The sequence below is a fragment of the Oculina patagonica genome, chromosome 2 (assembly GCF_052425735.1).
Source record: "Oculina patagonica isolate OP01 chromosome 2, crgOcupat, whole genome shotgun sequence".
NCBI classification, from domain to species: Eukaryota; Metazoa; Cnidaria; class Anthozoa; order Scleractinia; family Oculinidae; genus Oculina; species Oculina patagonica.
The window spans coordinates 10,883,073-10,903,278 of record NC_135759.1 but is presented as its reverse complement, the minus strand read 5'-3'; the positions used below and the strand labels follow the sequence as shown (position 1 = coordinate 10,903,278).

Sequence of the window (20,206 nt, the reverse complement as noted above, 5' to 3'; positions counted from 1 at the left end):
GTCCAGTAGCTCGGACTTTGATCACAGAGAGAGAAGAGAGCAGAACCTGGATCTAGTTTGCCATGTGAGGGGAAAGATGGTGGTTCGTTTGCATCATGTTGAAGTACTTTGTCAGAATCTACAGCAAACTCTGAACCAGTTCTGTGGAAAGTTTGGATTCAGATTGCTTGCTCGTTCTTCTCTTCCAGATCGAGTCACTCTGAACCGGGATGCCATAAAATTTGTGCTGTCCGAAGGCGCTGCGGAGAGGGATACGGTGTTCAATGTCGCGCTCGAAGTCAAAGATGTCGGAAAAGCGGTCGACATCGTGAAAAGAAATAATGGAAAAATAATCAGAGAGCCAGAAACATTTGCTGATAGCAATGGAGAAGTGGAGTCTGCGGTTATCGGAACTCCTATCGGAAACGTTGTCCATACATTGTTAAATGCATCTGGTTATAAAGGAGTGTTTTTGCCTGGATTTCATGCAAGTGACAACAAGATGGCGTTACATGAGTCAGGTTATGTAACCTCAACGAACTCACTTGGTCACAAAACAGTTCTCAGTGATCGTATTTTGACACATTTTGATCACATCACGTTCGCATGTCCTCTAGGAACTTCCCAGGCCATTATGAAGTGGTATGAACAGTGTTTTGGGTTCACAAGATTCAATATAAGCTCTGATGAAAGCGCGGACGGTTTTATTGTGCAGAGCTCTATACAAGGTGCTAGCATTGGAATGAAGCTAACAGCAATGCAGTACTGGTTCTGCTCTGAGTCAGAGCTGACAATGAACACTGATGAGCCAGGTGGTGGGGTTAAGTTTGTTTTTGCTGAACCCCTCCCAGGGCAAGGTTAGTAGCCAACAGTTGGTCACTCAAGGCACCCTGCGAGCAGAGCCTCTTTTAACTTCCCTGTGGTTGAGATTTGGGAAGTAGAAAGAGGCTCTGCATAAATCGTGTAAGTTCTTTGAAGTCGTCGCAGCCCCAAAGTTTGGGCTGGTCAATCCGGATTAAACCGGTTTTTGCTGCGTGGGCATTAATTTTTTTTCAAGGCCCAAAACTTTGTCTCTGTTCATCCTAAAAGCATCAAACTTGGTCAAATAACCAATCTTGCGGGTTCTTTCTTGTGATGGTGTCAGATTATTGATTGCTTGAAATTTAAAACTCGTCCCAGTTCCCTGCGCAACCTCGGAATGGCCAATTGTCTGTCTTATGATAGTATATGTATATCGTAGAATTCCGGTTATAAGCCCTGGGCTTATACAACTTCGTAAGGGATTTTGGGTGGGCTTATAAGTGGAGGGGCTTATATCCGGGAGGGCTTATAAGCGGAATGAAAAAAACGTTTCGAAACGAGTCTCGGGAGTGTTGATCGAAATACGTTTTTAAGTTGAAAACGCATAATAAAGCAAAATTTAGCCTTGTTCAGTACTGTCATCCGGCAGAGGGGGCTTATATCCGGGGGGGCTTATAATCGGATGTTTTTTTTTGTTTCCAGGTAGATGGGCCTATAACCGGGGGGGGCTTCTAAGCGGGGGGGCTTATAACCGGAATTCTACGGTATGTGGGTGTGTAGGCAAATTGCCATTATAAGATCGCTTGTACTAAGAGACAATATTCAGAACACAATACAGCAGTTGAGAACACCCTCTAAGCTAACCTGCAAAAAATGCTGACCCTAAACCTCACTGTTTGGGGGTATTCTGGTGATCTGACATTCCAGACCACCAGATCAAGGATAAGAGGTACTCAAAGAAAGGCATGGGGTGTGGTTTTCATGCTCCAGTAAAGGTAAGGATAGGGCTTTGGAACTTATTTTTCAGGGATAAAGTGGGAAGGGAACATTCCTTAGATTCACCACTCAATTGACTTGTTGTTGAAATCAGTTACTTGGTAATTTTTAAAAGTTGTGCTGGCCCCATGCCTCCTCTCCCTTAATGATTGAAACTCTTTAACCAGAAAAATGTCAATGACTTCTGCCCAGTGGTTTGTACAAGACTCGATTCAGTGCGAAGTTTGTACCAAAAAAATTCCCTTGGTGTACACGAAAGAAGAGGAGGGAATTGGTGATTATCACTTTCTGAATTGGTTATAAACTAATTTATATTATGGTTCGAGTTACAGTTCGGGCACTGGCCAGGGTCACTGTGTTCTTGGGCAAGACACTTTACTCCCATAGTGCCTGTCTCCACCCAGGTGTATAAATGGGTATTAGTGACATAATGCTGGGGGAACCCTGCGATGGACTAGCATCCCATTCAGGAGGGAGTAGAAATATTCCTAGCTGCTTAATGCTAGTACGGAAACGGGGATAAGCTCCAGAAGTGTGGGCCACATGGCTTGTAGCTTCCCCTTTTTTATGTTAAATGCTTATTGCTATATTAAATCTTTTTTTTCAGGCCCTAACCAGGTACAGACATTCTTAACAGAGCATGGGGGACCAGGTATACAACACATAGGGTTACATACGTCGAACATAACTGAAGCTGTAGCTACATTAAAGGACAATGGTGTCACATTTATCAATCCTCCTTCTACTTATTATTCAGAGGTAAGTTGTAAGTAGTTCAGATCATTAAATTTAACTTTTAATCTTGATGGGTGGGAGGCAAAGTGGCCTTACTGTGCTGTACTTTGGATCTGGTGGCCCAGGTTTTAGCCTGGCTGGGCTCCCTGTGTTGTGATCTTGGACAAGACTACTCACTCTCACATTGCATTGGTTTTTCCATCCTCGCCTGGTTTTCGAAGCTTTATTAAGTTGATAATTATTATTAAGAAAATTAGATTACCAGTAATATGTTAAAAATAACACATGCTTAATGAAAAGTTCTCTTCTTATAGAAAAGCAAACTACAGGAAATAAAAGATGTTGGCGAGTGTGTGGAGTCTCTCAAGGAAAATGGCATTCTGTTAGATGCTGAGAGCTTCAGTTCAGAAAAGACTGAGTGTTCTGTGCAGAATCAAGATAATATGTCAAAACAAGACAACACAAAGTGAGTTCAAATTTCCTTTTGGTCATAACCATTCTTAGCATTAGGTCTTTGAAGAAATGTATCCTGGAACCCTCTGCTTAAAAAATAGATAATGCATGTAATGGATTATCTATTGTAATATATGGTCCAGGGGAGTGGGGGCTGTCATATGAAAAGGACAGGGATACTTGATGGAAAATCTATGATGTGGCTTGAGCTTTTTTTTGTCCCTAAGAAAGGACTGTTTTCATGCTTGATCAGTCAAGGCCACAAGCACAGCATGACAATGTTTTTCTGTTTCTTTATTTGCAATCCTAAACAAGACCTTGATGACTAAAATGTTGGTGTTCTGTCCTGTACACCATAAATAAGACCAAAATCCTCAAATTACAACCCTACATGAGATGACAAGCACCCCCTTCCCTTTCATATGGGACCCCCCCTCCCCCATGTTGAATCCTCCACACCTATGAATTTGTAATTGTTTTGTTTGAGCGGTCCAAATGTCAAACAGAGTATACTTTCCCAAAAATTGTTAACTGCAATACAGTATTTTGTTTCTTAGTAAGCTCAAGACATATGGTCGACACCTTTTTACAAAAACATATTTATTTTTGCTTATTTCGGAGAAACAAGCAAACAAGCATTGCAAATTATTGTTACACTATAATCAGAACTGAAATAAGGATTTTTTTTTACTTATTGATTGATTGATTTGTAACACATTAATTTTTGCTTTGTCTTTCGTTAGGTATCTAATGCAGGTGTTTACAAGACCCTTGTTTGATAAAGATACGTTCTTTCTTGAGGTGATACAGCGGTGTGGAGCGACAGGATTTGGAGCTGGCAACATCACTGCACTATGGAAAGCTGTAGATTCCTATCTAAATAGTGACTCTAATAAAAGTAATTCTTCTTAATTTTCAAATTAGTTTCATGGAGACACTTTCATCCTGCATGGTTTGCAGCCATCCTTGACTTGTTCAAGGTGTGTATTCAATAATTGGTCCACAGACGTCTGTCTGACCCAGATATAACATGTGTCATTCACTCATTGTGTACTCAAGATAATATGATTCAATAATTTACAAATAACTTAAAAAAATTCTAGCCAGAGTCAACGTACATGCCTCAAGAGTGTATTTTTCACAGATAGAATAATTTACCTTTACCGTAATGATTCGATTTAGCGCCCGGGGCGCTTATTTACTTTTGGTACCTCAAGAGAGGGCGCCTATTCGAGACAGGGCGCTTATTCGGGACAGGGCGCTTATTTCATTTTTTGAGAAACAACCAAATGTTCAAAACAAAACTTAAATAAATATTAAAATAAGTAACAATAACAGAACCTGTAACAGTAGCAAATTGTTGAAAGTTCAGTTACTTTTAAAAGAATTGTTCATTTTAGCAGTAAATATATACCTGTACAGTACGGTGAATGTTCATGAGTTTATCTATTCGACGCCAATGACTTCAGTAGGGGCATTTATCCACAATAGGGGCGCTTATAAGAATAGGGGCGCTTGTAAGAATGGGGACGCTTATTAGAATGGGGGCGCTTATTGGAATAGGGGCGCTTATTGACAAAAACACATTCGAAGGGGGGCGCTTATTCGGAAGGGGGCGCTTATTGGAAGGAGGGCGCTAAATCGAATCATTACGGTATTTAAGTTGCAACAGGAAAGGACAAAAAAAATATATTGTAAAAAATGGTCAAATAATTAATAAAAGCTCTCCTATGTTTTAACAAAATAACAATTTGCTCCTTTGCAAACCCTTGTAGTTTTCATTTCAGGATATTTTTTGATATATTTTGGTTTAGATTTCTCAAGTAAATTCTTTTTATCCTGATGTTAGGTAATGCACAGGGCTGCAAATAATTTTTTTAACTTGAAAGGACATGTGTCCTACTAAGACACCATCTTGGTTGGACAAAACAAAATTCTGGTCGGACAGATTTTTATTCATCATTGCCGTAAAATGATTTACGATCAAAAAATTGTCCAGACATCTTGTCCGACCAAACTTGGGATTTAGTTGGACAATTTTGGTCGGCCAATGTCTGATGACCGACTGTTGTTTGCAGCCTAAATGCATATTAATAATAATAAAATTGTACTTATAAAATGAGTTTGTCAGGATGTATATGCTCTAAATTTTTCAGCAACAATCATGCTTGCAGGCTGAAAAAAAGCAATACATCTGACAAAGTCATGTTATTGTCTAGTACTAGCATCTTATGTTGTAAATGTATTTCACATTGAAAATATGACTACAGAAAGTTATAAGATTTTTAACTTTTAAGAGGCTTGAGTTCAGTTTCCTTTGAAATATCTGCTATTTTTAAATGCATGTAAATGTGATATTTGGAACTTTCAACATTTCCAATGAAAAAGTATTTGACATTGAATATAATGCATGTAATTTAAATAGTTAATAAATTAAATTAAATGTAAAACTGGTCAAATGCCATTTTGTCTTTAAGCTGTTTTTTGTACTTCGAGTATGAAGATTCCCGAAAGAAATCAATACAAATGTTAAACATTTTAAATTACAGTCGAAGCTCTCTTAACGGACACTCTCGTAAGCGGACAGCTCTACTTACGGCCACCTGGTTTGAAACCCCGTTTTTAACTCCCATACAAACTCTGTATTTTTACATTCTCGTAAGCGGACATTCCCGTAAGCGGCCGCGGACACTTTCAGAGATAACGAGTTAGACTTTTTCTTTGTTTTTGAGCTCCCGTAAGCGGACACCCCAAAGAAAATCCTATAAACAACCTCTGTATCTTGTTCTTACCAATCAACTTTACATCGCCGTTCGTCACAATGAGTCACAATGATCTTACAGTAACATATTTCATGTTTGTTTGTCGTCATCCACGTCCGGTTACATTTCGAAACACCACTTACACTTACGGCAAGCTCCTGTACGCGGCCATTTATCCCTTACCCTCTAGTGGCCGCTTATGAGAACCATTCTCGTGCGGCCAGCTCCAGTTACGGACACTTTTTTCGCGTCCCGAGGGTGTCCGCTTACGAGAGCTTCGACTGTATGATTAAATTTTACTAAAGAGAGTTCAACTCTTGTTTACTATCATCCCATCCTCAGAGACCCAGGGGTAGTTAGTGGGGGCAAGGGAAAGGTTAGACTTCTCTCAGTCGCTTGCTAATTTCGCAGGAGACCGCTGATTATGAAAACGGAGGGTGCATTCAGGCATGAAAAACAAAATGGCAGAGAATCGTGACAGAACCAGCCATTCCTCGATGTTCAGTGTGTGTAATTCAGTATGCTTCGTGCCTATGCACAGTGGGCGTCACTGGCTCGCGATTTCAAAGCAAACTTACACAAGTAACTCTATTAACATTAAACAAGCGACTTGGTGCAAGTCTAGGGAAAGGTAAAACTACAGGGAAAAAGTCGGGAAAGAAAAAATGGAGTAAACGCGAAGAGCCCTTGGGAAAAGAGTCTTAACCACACCATTTCCAAACAGCACCCTGAATGCTGCCTCCTGATTGGGCAGCAAACAAAAAAAATAATGTGAGAAGTAATCAAAGTATTATTTTTAGGTTCACTTTGATTAAATGCCATAGTTAAATTAACTGACTTTCATTTTGATGAAAAGTGCCAAAAAACTAACTTAAGTCATTGGAACAACAAAAAGCGATGTCACAGGTGGTACCAGGGCTGTAGTCCTTTGGCATACCTTGCCAATGGGTTTAGCCCTAGCACTTATGGTGAGCTATACGACAATCAATGTGTTTGGTTCCATGTGCAATGATTATGCAAGTCAAGGCAAATCTAAAAATAATTCTAAGATCCCACATGTTGCAAGTGACCCAACAGCTGGTTGGCTGACATTTTAACAACAAAGAAATTCAGACAGCTACAGCAATGTTTCTTTTAATTTTTTTTTGCAAAAACTGTACACATTCTGTTATGTACAAATCTCTTAAATAAACTTTCAAAAAAATAGTATGATTCTTTACATGAAGATTTCATTCAGTTTCTATTAACATCAACTCCAATATAAAATATATTTTGTCCATGATCATGTTCTATACTGAAGAACATGATCACAAGCTTAGCAGCTGACATTTTTTATCAAATTATAAGACCTTGTTCTGAAGGTCACAAACACAACATGTCAATACTGACCTAAACAATAAACTATACAAGTTACTTATTGAATATTTAATTCAACATCCACAGCAAGACATTTTTCTGCAGGCGTGTTCTTTTCTTCAAACTCTTGTTTTGTGGGTATGGCTCAAATTCCATTTTTTGCTGCCTTAAAGGAGTTTGAAGTATAAATATGCAAGAGTTTTGCAAGGAAACATTATAAAACAGCAGTGTTAAACCAAATTATGAGGCAGTAAACTAGGTGGATATCTATTATAAAATTTCTACACATTCATGACATACAAAGCTTAACTTTTCAGTTAGTCTTAACTTTTAGCTTGATTGTGCAGGATTTTGATTATTTGAAACATTTATAAGTGACAGTTTAGTGGAAAATGCATGGGCAAATTGCATGACTGTAAATTGTACATTACAGTTGGTGCCAATCCATGGATTTTAACCCCTGAAAAGTACAAGCACCCCTGCACACTATTATTTGAGAGTCCCCCTTGGGATGTAAACTGCTATAAAAATACCATCTGATATGTAAATAATCTAAACAATTCATTGATATATATTAAACTTCTATTTGATTTATATTATTTAACGCTTAACCGATATTTGATACACCAACTGGACCACAAGTACAGGGAACCTGAAAACTGTTGGATTCTAATTTTCTAACCAAACTACAGGGCTTCATGTTGTGTAGCCTGCGTAGCTGGCTGGATTGGCGCGGGGTGAGAAAAAAAAAGCCACATTTGGGGAAGCCACATTTGTGAGCGATGATCCGCAAGCAGTGTAGCCGTGAGTGGAACTCGACTCCTCCCCAATTCTCTTGTGGCTCGGTGGCTCCCTCTCTCTGCCATTCACCATAAACAAAGCGCTCAGGCGTGAATCCTGCCAGCTATGCAGGCTACATGTTTTGATGCTCTTCTCCTTTCAGCGAGGGGTTTGAAGGGGTATAATGGGAACTGGGAATTGCCAATTTTTTTAACTGGGAAAATGAGATTTGGGTTACTGGGAATGCAAATCACAAACAAATAATCGGAAAACAAAGGCTGGAAAATGTGATTTGAGAAAAATTTGTGCTGGGAAATTAGATTTATCCCCCCCCCCCCCCCTTCACCCCTTTCAGGACCCTTTTTAGCTTTTTAGTGAAGACATTAAGTCCAACAACTCGTAGCTTCTTCGGGAGAGGGGTGAAGCACCACACAACGACTCAAGTCGTGCCCTCAGCAACAATAATTCATCATCAATCTCATTTAAAACTTCAACATCATCCAGTGACAACATTCGATTTGAAAGGTTTTTCATGAGAGAACTTTTGCCGCAGAAGATGAAGCTTTGCAACAAATATGCCAATAGCGTAATAAACTCTTCACAATTTGTGGTGATATCAACACTGTCACAAGACAGGCTGTTGTCAGGGTCAGATAAAGAATGTCCAGGTGGGTAACGCTTGAAGTCTGTGAAGACAATGTCTCTCAACCCTACTCTAGATATTCCCTCGACCTCCAGCTTGTCATCAGAAGGACAACAGTTACTCACAATGACTTCAATCAGCTTTGTCTTCAACAGATGTGACTGAACAGACTGAAGGAGAAGAGATTTGTGCTTAATGGATTGCAATTCCACATAGACCATAACCAGCTCATTTGCTATTCTAGATGCACTGTCCTCCGGTCGCTCACTGACCAGCAGTGACAACACAAGCATTCTCTGTAGCAGATACAAAGGGCAGACATTGTGTCCACAGCTTTGTACTAATTTCTCTTCTCTGTGTTGTTTTAAAGACACACCAATCCACTGAATGACATCATGAATGTGATTAGACCGCCTGTCTGCAGATAGAAGCCTGTGTGCACTTGTTTTCACAAGGCTAAACTTCTTTTTCTGTGCTTCCTCCTCCATAACACTGACAAGGAAAGACAAGGCCATTGCTGCATTTTGTTGAAGGCTACCACATCCCATACTATCCTGTGTACATCCTGACAGTTTTGCCACCATTGAGACAAATTCCCACGTGATTGTCTGTCCCATCATCTGCATCGCCACAACAGGATGCAACACTTGAATTTGTCGCATAATTCTAAAACACTCTGTACCACAGCTACTCTGCTTTGTCAGAAGAATACTATTGAGCAAATAGAACAAAAGATTTGGGGGAGGCTTGCGACGATGGGTCATAAAACTGGTAAGAGCAGCCAAGACTGATTTATGGAAATTCTCCTCCTTTAAGGCTTGAACTGTATTAACTTGGCTTTCAGTGAAAGTTTTGCTAATACTCTCTTCCTGTGTGCCTTTTGCAACAAGTTCTGATTTTCGCAAAGGAACTTTACAGTAAAGGGGAGCAGTATAATGTAGAGCCTGTTCTTGCCTCAGGCTTGAATGTAACATGGGCCTTTTCTTGGGTGAGAAACTATCTATACTAAGTTTACTCTGTTTCAGTGACGGCGATGATGGTGGTTTATGTTTCGACCGTTTCTTGCTGGAAGTCGATTCTTGAGAGAGGTTCTTTTGACGATTATTTGAATCATTCAATGTCTTATTGGCTAACACAGCTTTTGTGTTCAGTTGTTCAGGGTTGTACTTTTTTTCAACCAGCTCAAAAATCCCCATTCCTGGAGTCTGGGATTGTCCACTGAACTCCTTGGACTCGTCATCTTTTTCGGTCTTGACCTAAAAAGTGATAATATCAATCAGATATTATCTAGCTAATGATGAGTAAAAGCAAGGGAGGCCCTATTTTACACTGCCACTATTATAACGGAAGCTACTTAGACAATAACAGCCCCCAACATTTCAGAAAATGGCTAACAAAATTTTTTGTGTTATTCCAAAAAAAACATCCACAGCCCTCCCACACAAAGTTTTGGTTTGAACCCCTCTGGAAGTTTCAGTCCAACATTACACTTTCCTTAAGGACATTCACACAAAAACGCTCTACTTCATACATTTTTCTCATACTACTTTTTTTTCTATCGCCATATAACGAGTAACAACTCATAGATGCGAAACAATGGCCGTCACCGGCTTCATTTCAGAGCTAAAGCATGTACAAAATACCCCAATTTTGAAAATTGGCACTCATGACCCAGTATGGTCTTGGAGGTTTTAAGTTTAAAATATTAAAGATAAATCACTAGAGACTAACTGTCTTGGTCAAATCTTTTTTTAACAGGTCTGTTGCTTTAAAAATGTAGAAAATGGGCCGAGATAGTGATCTATCATAGGAAAAACTGAAGTCAATTCATGCAAAGTTATTGGAGCAGGCACCAGGATAGTAATAACAGTCAACTCCCGCCTTGCAGACACCTTGCTATTGCAGACACCCTGTTATAAGGGACAGGAGTTAAAAGTCTCAGCGAATATAAGAATTACCTAAAATAACTCCCGCTACTACAGACTTTCTCAATTGTGGACACCAAATCCTGGTTTCGAAGGTGTCAGTAATAGTGGGAGTTGACTGTACCCAGTTTCTTCCAAGTACATGAGCTTGATATACAACAAGGGGTGACCTTGTGGCATTAAAATCATGCGCAGTAAGAATACATATAAACAATTAGCGTGTATGTCCTCAAGTTACACTTTCAATTGGCTTTTACCTAGGGAGCCGTGCTACTTCCAAGAAATTTCATAGCCTAATGGGATGTGCCATTGGATTGGGTTGCAATTAAGCAACTGGACAGGCACCATTAGGGTCATATTTTAACACTGTTGCTAAATTGGAGTCATATTTTCAAAATGTATAACAGCAAAATAGACCAAATGGGGTAGGAACTCTGAGAGGACAATGGCACAAACCCAGGCATGTCCAGTTTAGCTTCCTTGGGGAGGGTATAGATATTTCCTGGAAACGCCCAATGTGGTATTAAGCTGAGATGTTCTTAGCTTGTTTTGTACTTTGAACAATAAATTATTTTCATCTACAAAACTAAAGCTGAAAGCATTGTTTTCAATTGTGAATGTTCCAGCTGTCTATTAAAGTGGTCCAGGTTACAATATAATGGTTGCGTAAACACCCTACCACTTTTGTCCAATACAAAGGCCACCTTTTTTGTACCTATCAGCCCGGCCCCAGTTGTTCAAAAGATGGATAATGCTAGCCTCGCTATGTAGATGTTTTCAGGGCTTGTCACGGGGAGAAGTGCATAAGGAGCCCTAAGGCCCAGTTCAGACGCCAAACTTAATTCGAATTTGGACCAACCCAATTAACAAAAGTACACTTGTTGATTCAGATGTCAAACCTATAAATAAGCCTTTCAATGGGCGATCCTGATACGTCTGATGGAAAACAATCTCCAATCTTGCACACAAATGCTGAACTTTTCATGTAATTAATTTACAGCATTAGGTTTGGCTCATGAAAAGTTCGGCCTCTGAACCGGGCCTAAGTGCCCCCGGGTAAGTGCCTAACAACGTCTGTGTAGGAGGCTAGTGGATAGCGCAGTATGTTTTGTTAACACTTATCCACTGGATTGCGATTTGTCCGGTGGATAGCGTTATCCACCCTTTAAACAGGGGCCCAGTTATGCAAGTACCCATTTAATGTTAGCTGAGTGAGCTGTAATGTATGCTTCTGTTTTTAAATCATGAACCGCTTCCATGACAGTATGGCAGGCTAAACTGCAAAATCTGCAGGCCATTTATGCATAAAAATAGCGATCACTATTTTTAAGCACTCTTAACTGTCAAAGGGTGTTCATATTCTTGAACGCATTACTCAAGTTTATTTATTTTTCTTACCTTTACATGTAAAACACTGTCTTCCGTTAAACTAGTCGCATGTAGTTTGTCACATTTCTCATTCTCCACCATAGCTTTGACCGTCTTTGTTTGCTTGTTGAGCGGCTTCAAATCCAACTTTTTCAGCCTCACCATAGCTTTTAGTTCCTTAATACCATGTTTAGATATTTTAAACTTATCCAGTGGACTGGATACCCGTTTAGCTGAGCTCGAAACCTCACAATTTTCTACAGGTTTGTTAGCATCTGCAAGCCGAACCGGCAGCTGTCCATCAAGTTCGTTTACATTGTCATCTTCTTCAATGACAATCACAGGGTTTTTAAAATTGTTTTCCTCGACTCTGTAGCCATTAAAAGGATGGCTGTCTTGAGAATCTTCGTCGTCGCTTATAACTATAACGTCAACGGCAGTTTCATGCTCGCTATTTTCCATAATTTTCCATCTGCCGGAACCGTCAACATGGCGCGTACAATGCACATGCGAAAAACATTTTTAGCGCCAAATTAAAGGTGCATTTTCTGAAGGTACCCGGATGAGTTACCTCATCTGACACCAATCATAAAACGCACCTTGGGCATGCTCATCCAACTGCTGTCCTTCCTGTTTGGAACCATTTAAAATTGAAAGCGAAAGAAGGGTTTGTTTTGGGGAAAGCTAGTCGAAAGTGAAAATTGCTGCTCAAGCATTTTGCAAAGAAAGGGATAAATCGATTATGTAGCCTCTGACCAATGAACTTTGGTATAGTAATTAGGGGATTCCCCCAACAGCCTTGCCTATTTTATGCAAGACGAGTTCTGGTTGGCCGCAGATTTGCTCATTTCTAGCAAAGTATCGTTCAGACAAGCAGCTTTTAATACTTCCAACTGATAAATTTTGTTTACAATGGCTGAACAGCATCGTGAATTCAACGTGGCTCAACAAGAAAACAACGGATTCGGTCCAATTTTTGACCCTCGTGGAAAAGCTGCATCTTTTGCTTCGGGGTTTGTGGTCATTATTTCCGGGCTTATAATTATGTTCTGCTCTGGTTTTGGTTTTCTGGTCTTTGCAGCAGCCCTCCTTACACTAAGTTTAGTCCTTGGGGAGCTAATACGAAGATTGTGCCTTGTGGCTGAAGAGATTCGACACAAGGAAAAGCGGTATCGAGGAAACTGGAAGTACGCTTTCAAGTCCGCTTTCACTTTCGGACGGTCTGGCCCTTGTATCTTAGTTTTCGCCGTTGCCGTTGTCTTCATTGTGATCGTGTGCTACGCTTTGTACGAACAGTACGAATTTTATTCTCGCACGGATTTGGCCGTCTTGCTTTCAATAAACTGTTTCTTGGTTCCGCAGTTGCTGTTTCTTGTCGGTCTTCGCGAACTCTCTCCTGTAGAAGCATCGGAGATAAACGAAAGAGAAAACAAGAATGTTGCCGACGGACTGGCTTGGAGCTACTATTTTGGCTACTTGAAGCTGGTGCTTCCAAAACTCGAAGAACAGATCGGAAAGTCGGAGCAATTCCGTTTTAAGATTACAAGGCACAAGCTTTTCATCCTGCTTCCAAAAACCTGCTACACGTATGATGACATCGTGGACGCGGATAGCAGGGTGAAATTTGCCGGTCATCTCCCCGAATATAAAAAAAGCAGAGGTGGGATAAAAGAACGACCTTACAAGCACGCAGTACACCGGGTGGAGATGCCCCGCCCTGACGGAAAGATAGATGAATACCACTTCGTGCTGGAGTATGCCACCCCTCTAATGTCCTTGTATGACATGTCTGTACATAATGATGCATGTTTAAGCCGTCAAGAGCTGGATCATCAGGTACCTGAATACGTTCTGTAATTCCTTGAACGAGACATTTACCTACCTTTCAAGAAATGCTTGGGTCCATTTCGGTCCACTCTTAATTTCAACTGAAGTATGCCCCACCCCCTGACTCCTGATAGGGGTATGGCAACAGGGATGTGATGCAAAACAGTGTGTGGTCTCAGGGTCTGCTAGCTTGAGCAGTGAACTGGGTATATATTTTTACTAGCTAGTTTCTTGAAGTGGGTTCCATGATGGGTACTTTCCAAAACTTTAGGAGGGGTGTATGTGGCACGCTTTCTGACCCTCACCAGGACCCCAGTACCCTATTCAGACCAAAATATGGGATTTTCCCTAGTAACCCTATTTCAGACACTCACCAAAATTTTAGATGGAGGCTCTGCCTCAAGGTCCAAACCCTATTATACAATTTTTTTAGAAAAGTAACCCTTTCAAATATATATGGTACCTTCTATGAAAAATGGCATTCCTATCACATACCTACAGTAGAAATAGTGCATCCCTATTCTAAACTTTTCAGGAGGTGTGGTCGCCTAATGGTTAGTGCACTGGACTCCTGGTTTAAGCGGTCTGGATTCAAGCCCTGGCCGGGGCACTGCGTTGTGACTCTCATAGTGCCTCTCTCCACCCAGGCGTATAAATGTGTTCCGGTAGATTTACTGCTGGGGGTAAACTTGCGACGGACTAGCATCCCATCCATTTAACCTATTCTACACTTTTCACTTGAGTATCAGGGAATAGTTAGGAGCATCTGTTCAAGATATTCTGAGAGCCGGGGGGGGGGGAAAGGGGGGGCGCTGGCCGGGCTCTCCTTTCAAATATCTACATATGATTGACATTTTTCACCTACCTTTTAAAATCACTACTCTTTTATACACCTGCAACCTGAAAAAGGTTTCAATTTCATGTGGAGCCCCCCCCCCCTATATTTCTAGAAAAATTCGAAAAAAAAAAAAAAAAAAAAACACAATAAAACTATACACCTGTGTACAAATGTGTGACCAAATGTGTCAATGCTGAAATAGTTTTTTTTTTACTGAATTATTAGGTGGTGCTGTTTATCCGCAAACTCAATGAGATTCTGGATCGTAGCCCAGAGTGTAAAGGGAAGTATGAGTTAGTGACTATTTCAGGAGATTGTGAAAATGGCAAAAATATAGCAGATGTTTTAGTGGAGATGGATAAAGCAGCTAACATAGAGCTTGGTGAGGAAATTGAAGCTGAATGAGAGCAGCACTGGCTGATTACACCAAGGCAAGACACTCTGGACTGGACATCTGTGTTATTGTTAAAACAATTTGCATAAGCTATAGTGACATGATTATTTTAGAAAATGGCAACAAAGCTGTATAAGTACTGTTTTGGCCATATGCATAATGCTAGACATTGTGTTAGTTAAGCCATTAGTGGCACTCCTAAATAAATAATGGGTATTTGTCCTATCATTGTGGAAAGGGGCATCATTTCAGTGAGAGCGTTGATAACTGGAGAGATATAGTTGCTAAGATAGTTAGCTTGGGCAAGGAACAGGCTTTTAGTCAGGTTGGAGTCCAGGAGTCCTATGTCAGTCTTTGACTAGGGCATTAAAGCTCATAAAAATTTTTACCTATTGACAGGTATATGACCTGTCTTTTCTTTACTTAATTAGTAGTAGAAACTTATTGGTATAATGTTATACTCTTTTTAATGATTTTTTCGAATTCCCGAGATGATCGCTCACAAGGTTGACTGAGCAACAACTGAGATGAAAAATGGAAAATGTTTGAGTGTACTACATTTTTTGGCTTTTGAGTGATTTGCTCAGGAAATTTCAGAATCATTTTTTAGACTATTTTGCCCTTTCAAGTTTTCCAACATCTTGGAACTCTTAAATTTTCATCTTTAATTATTAAGGTTAGATGGCAATGTTGATCATCACTTAACTGAACAAGGGAACTTGGCCACACCTTCTTGGGAACATGGGAACAAAGAGAAATAAAACTGGAAAACAGGAACCCTCCGGCAGCCCTTATTTTTCCAACCAATTTCATTTCAATTTGTTGAGAAAGGAAACAAGAGCATATATGGCAAGAAACTTAAATATGAGCCATGGGGGGGGGGGGGGGGGAGTTCAATCCAAAACAATGAAACTTGACAATAACCTTGATCCCAGAGAGTTTCCATGGGGGGGGGGAGGATCCAAATTATAAAGTGAATTGATAATTATTCTGGAACAACACATAATAGGATCTCAGTGAGACTGAAATTTAGTCGGTTTTGTATGGCTGTCTGGTATGAAAGACATAATTTTCACATTTATGATGCTGTTAGTTTGAGACATCAGAGAAAAAAATAGGTTTTGGTGGATATCTGATTTGTTTTAGAGACTACAAGTTTTTTAAGGGGATACAAGTAAATTATGTCACAAATAAGTTGATCTATGAAACATAGTAGTAATATATAGTAATTTAAGTTAGAACATTACAAATTATTAGAAAATATATTTACCAAGTTATTACTGTTGTGAAATTAAACTTAAAGCTCTCTCAGAGATGCAGTCTTCTTTCCTTCTTGTTTATTTCTAGTTCTATAGGACTCATCCTCGGTGTAAAAACCTGTGAAACTCACAAGTGACGCAAAACAAAGAACGACCAAGACAATTGCAACAAAGAACTTCAAAACAATATAGGGTAGGAAAACAGTAGCTTCAAATAAAGAAAGATTTCATGAGTTTTTACACCTAGGTATAAGCCCTGTAGTATGCCTTAGCCTTGACTCAGTGCTGTCACCCACCCACCCCACACCCTTAAGTCTGATTTGACCTGCCTTGCAGGGGTCCTGAAGGCGGAGGTACGAGTTGGGGAGAAGCGGGGGGTGGCGAGGAGGAATGAGCGGCCAAATCTCCAAGGACTGCAATGCTTGAATTTCAGCCGCCTCTCAATAGCGCAGTGGACATGTTACACTTTTTGATGTACTTCCTGTTAAGAAACCATTATTACACGTAAAGCTAGGGTAACGTGGCGATTTGCCTAGGAGGGGAAAGTGAAAATTGCTGTTCAAGCACTTTACGAAACGTGTGGGATGAATCCCAGCATATATAAATGACGTCACGTACATACAAACTTGTGGCCAATCACAGTTCACTTAGTTGGGGAATTCCCCTAACAAGCCTCGCCTACTCTAAGAATAACACGTCCTGGTTGGCGCAGATTCGCTCATTTCAAGCTCCGTAGCACTCGGTCGGGCAGCTTTACCTTTCAAAAGATATTTGTTTGTCTACAATGGCTGATTAGCTCGGTGAAACTACTGTGATTCAACAAGAAAACAATGGATTTGGACCATTTTCTAAGCCTCGCGGAAAAGCTGCAACTTACGCTGCGAAAGTCGTGGTCATTATTTCTGGGCTTCTACCACAGGCGGCCCAAGCTCTAGTCTCCTTCGCAGCCACAAAAGGTGACTCTCGCCTGGTGGCATATGGAGGTGTTGTGTTACATAAAAGTTTGTATGGGAGAAAACGCTTTTGAATTTATAGCTAAATAGAATGATATTTTGACAATAAAATCAACTTCCCTCGATGTCTTGTTGTTATATCTGTTGTTATCTCGGTTCTCAGGCCGAAAATAAGAAATACCATTAAATAAGAACCCGCTTCCAAATTTCAGGCTTAAAAGGTTCTTATAAAGAGGGTAAATGTTAGATTCTTAGTAACGGATTTTTTCGACTTTTTTGCTTGTTTACAAGCAAAAGGAGGAGAGTGTCACTCTATAGTTGTGCTTCAGCACTTCCGTTCTTGTAGAAAAAACGTGGCTTGTCGAATTTACAAACGTTATATAACAATTAAAAACGTGAGTAGCCCACATCTTACGTGACATCACCAATTAAGAATGTGAGGGGTTCAGCGCTCGAAGGCAGCAATGTTTAAAACGATTAAGAACGCAATTTGTACTGGTACAAGTCTTTAGGCGCTAATACTAATTTAACCTAAAACGATTAACAACGCAAATTTGTACTAGCTGGTACAAGTCTTTCACACACTAAAACGTTGCTAATAGTTAACCAAAGGGAACTCATTTCGTGACAATTGATTATTTCTGCTGAGTTGCACAATTTAGAATTGCAACATTCAATACAGGTGTGAAGTGATATTTACAAGTGTTTTTGTAGCCTGTTGTGAAATTTTTTTCCGGTGGAAGCAGTAAACACTAAAAGTTTTTGCTTCTGTTCAGAAGTTAATGCATCGCCATTAGAAAAAAAAAAACAGCAACTGTTTTACTGGAAATTTAGTCGTTAGAAATGGCACGTGTAGCCGTAAGGTAAAGAATAACGTGAGGAGAAGCGGCTTTTGGTAATATCCAAACGAAAATTTACTTCTCAATGTGGGGTTAAGATTGCGTGACGAGCGCACAGCGCGCGTCGACTGCACGCGGCGCACGAAACTGACGTCAACACAATAAAAGAAACCAACTCAATGCACACAAAATGATGCAATATTTCCGCGGGGAAAACATCAGCTAGAATCGATTTCCTGCAAGTGACACAAGTCGCTCGTTCCGAGCCATTCCTCGGCAAGTGTCATTTGTTTTCCTTTGCGCACGCGTTCACAGAAATGAATTCCGTGCGATCTCACGCGCGCAATTTAACTCCAGCGGTCTTTCGCGCTTGATTTCAAAGCGATTTTATTTATTTTTATTTTTATTTATTTTTTATTTAAGTAACTATAGATGCAAAGAAAAAACGAGCGACTTGGGGCAAGTCTAACTTAACCTATTCTAAACTTTTCACTTGATTATCAGGTTTTAGGTGCATCCGTTCAAAATATTCTGAGAGACCCTTTTAAATATCTATTTGATTGACATTTTTCTTGTACCCTTTCCTACATTTAACTCATAAAATTACTACGTTATACACCTGCAACCTGAAAAGGCTTCCGTTTCATGTGAAGCCTCCCATACATTTCTACTGCAAACCCATCCCAAGGATCAGGTGTTTAGTCACAAAACCGAAAATTTTTAAAGGAGGGAGGGTTCAAACGAAAAACCCTTCTGTATAGGGGGTATAGATATTTTCTGGAACAACACAATTAACAATTTCTCTGTAAAAATTTGCTTTTTGAAGAAAGTATTACTTGACATCATCTTGTTTACGAAAACCTCATTTGAATTTCGTTTAACACAAATTTACATAACCTATGCAACTTGCATGAGCAATACATTTGTGACTCAGCCGCGCGAGTAATATTTGTTACCAAATGCTTCAATACTGGAACTTTTTTTACTGAATTTTAAGGTGGTGCTGTTTACCCGCAAACTCAAAGAGATTTTGGATCATAGCCCAGAGTGTAAAGGGAAGTATGAGTTAGTGACTATTTCAGGAGATCGTGAAAATGGCAAAAATATAGCAGATGTTTTAGTGGAGATGAATAAAGCAGCAAACATAGAGCTTGGTGAGGGGGTTGAAGCTGAATGAGAACAGCACTGTTCTGATTACACCAAGGCAAGACACTCTGGACTGGACATCAATGTTAACTTTGTAATCTGTTGTTAAAACAATTTGCATAAGCTATATAGTGACATGATTTAGAAAATAGCAACAAAGCTGTAAGCCTGGGGGACTTAAAAGCATGTTGTAAATAGAGTATATTTTAAAGATTTTAATTTTAACGCCCTGTCGGCTTCAACAACCCGCCACAGACACAGTGATTTTATATATAATTAGTTTTTAGTTAGTTTATTGTAATCATGCATCTAGTATAGTAACAGTTCTAGTTTGTAATTAATATAATTAAATAATTAATTTTACTGTAAATATAAGAATTGTAATTTTAGATATTTTAATTGTAATTTAATCTTAGCATAATTAAATTTAAATACACGACCCCACAAGCTTTTAGCTTTTATATTATCGTGTTAAAATAAAGTTTTATCTATCTATCTGTAGGTATGTGTCACTGGGAAGGGTATTGGTTTTCAAGAAGTTTAGTCTGGGATAGGGTATAGAAATCAGAGAGTTTTGGTCTAGAATAGGGTATCATTTGCTGAGAAACTGATCAGTGGTATGAAGAATAGGAATAGGAACTTGGAAGAGAAAGAGGCTTCCGTAGACGTGAATAAAATCATTGTGACAACGTTTGTTAACAGATGGTTTTCCATTAACAACACTTATAGTGATGCAGTTTTTAAAAGAAGCAAGTCTGGAATAGGGTAGGGATTTTCGGTGTCTAGTCTAGTATAGGGTTGCAAAACCAGCTGAAGATGGTCTGGTATAGGTTAAGGGTTTCAGAGTCCCAGCAGCACACCCCCACCCAAAAATATACAAGGTGCCCCCCCCCCCCTCCCCGGGCTGTAAGTAGTGTTTTGGCCATAATGCCTGACATTGTGTTGGTAGCTATTAGTGGCACCACTAGAAGAAGCCAGTAAGCAATAAGTCACTTTATATATGCTACAGAAAAATGAGTTAATAGTGAAATTCTAAAGGGTAGTCCAATCCCAAAAATGAAGCTTAGCTATAACCTTGATTCTGCAGGAAGAGAGGAAAAGAAGAGACAGCCTCATGATCAGAGGTTGAACTGGAGTCTCCAGGGGGCCTGG

The 20,206-nt window shown here is 39.8% G+C and overlaps 3 protein-coding genes across 5 annotated transcripts; 2 read left to right on the top strand and 1 right to left on the bottom strand.

The window, feature by feature from the left end:
* The first annotated feature begins 59 nt into the window (after positions 1 to 59).
* LOC144643029 (4-hydroxyphenylpyruvate dioxygenase-like protein) lies at positions 60 to 4,857 on the top strand. The gene is made up of 4 exons (XM_078502143.1): positions 60 to 836; positions 2,384 to 2,535; positions 2,826 to 2,977; positions 3,708 to 4,857. Exons 1-4 carry the CDS (start codon positions 77 to 79, stop codon positions 3,874 to 3,876), a joined length of 1,233 nt encoding a protein of 410 aa, XP_078358269.1. The 5' UTR covers positions 60 to 76; the 3' UTR covers positions 3,877 to 4,857.
* Positions 4,858 to 6,850: 1,993 nt separating this feature from the next.
* LOC144643026 (uncharacterized) lies at positions 6,851 to 12,439 on the bottom strand. 2 transcript variants are annotated; one of them, XM_078502140.1, is made up of 2 exons: positions 11,829 to 12,439; positions 6,851 to 9,761 (listed from the first exon to the last, which is right to left on the bottom strand). In XM_078502140.1, exons 1-2 carry the CDS (start codon positions 12,258 to 12,260, stop codon positions 8,226 to 8,228), a joined length of 1,968 nt encoding a protein of 655 aa, XP_078358266.1. In that variant the 5' UTR covers positions 12,261 to 12,439; the 3' UTR covers positions 6,851 to 8,225. The 2 variants fall into 2 exon arrangements, with proteins under 2 accessions (XP_078358266.1, XP_078358267.1); XM_078502141.1 differs by having other exon boundaries at positions 11,835 to 12,439.
* Positions 12,440 to 12,464: 25 nt separating this feature from the next.
* Positions 12,465 to 19,285, top strand: LOC144643031 (stimulator of interferon genes protein 7-like). Of its 2 annotated transcripts, none has more exons than XM_078502148.1 (2): positions 12,465 to 13,634; positions 18,906 to 19,285. In XM_078502148.1, the coding sequence occupies exons 1-2, from the start codon at positions 12,711 to 12,713 to the stop codon at positions 19,083 to 19,085; spliced, it is 1,104 nt and encodes a 367-aa protein (XP_078358274.1). In that variant the 5' UTR covers positions 12,465 to 12,710; the 3' UTR covers positions 19,086 to 19,285. The 2 variants fall into 2 exon arrangements, with proteins under 2 accessions (XP_078358274.1, XP_078358273.1); XM_078502147.1 differs by lacking the exon at positions 18,906 to 19,285 and adding an exon at positions 14,689 to 14,925 and having other exon boundaries at positions 12,469 to 13,634.
* The last annotated feature ends 921 nt before the right edge of the window (positions 19,286 to 20,206 follow it).

Coding starts and splice junctions, on each gene's coding strand:
- LOC144643031 (XM_078502148.1), top strand. CDS start 12,711: ATGGCTGAACAGCATCGTGAATTCAACGTGGCTCAACAAGAAAACAAC. Junction 13,635..18,905: donor GTCAAGAGCTGGATCATCAG/GTACCTGAATAC, acceptor CTGAATTTTAAG/GTGGTGCTGTTTACCCGCAA.
- LOC144643029 (XM_078502143.1), top strand. CDS start 77: ATGGTGGTTCGTTTGCATCATGTTGAAGTACTTTGTCAGAATCTACAG. Junction 837..2,383: donor TGAACCCCTCCCAGGGCAAG/GTTAGTAGCCAA, acceptor CTTTTTTTTCAG/GCCCTAACCAGGTACAGACA. Junction 2,978..3,707: donor TCAAAACAAGACAACACAAA/GTGAGTTCAAAT, acceptor GTCTTTCGTTAG/GTATCTAATGCAGGTGTTTA.
- LOC144643026 (XM_078502140.1), bottom strand. CDS start 12,260: ATGGAAAATAGCGAGCATGAAACTGCCGTTGACGTTATAGTTATAAGC. Junction 9,762..11,828: donor ACAGTGTTTTACATGTAAAG/GTAAGAAAAATA, acceptor ATCACTTTTTAG/GTCAAGACCGAAAAAGATGA.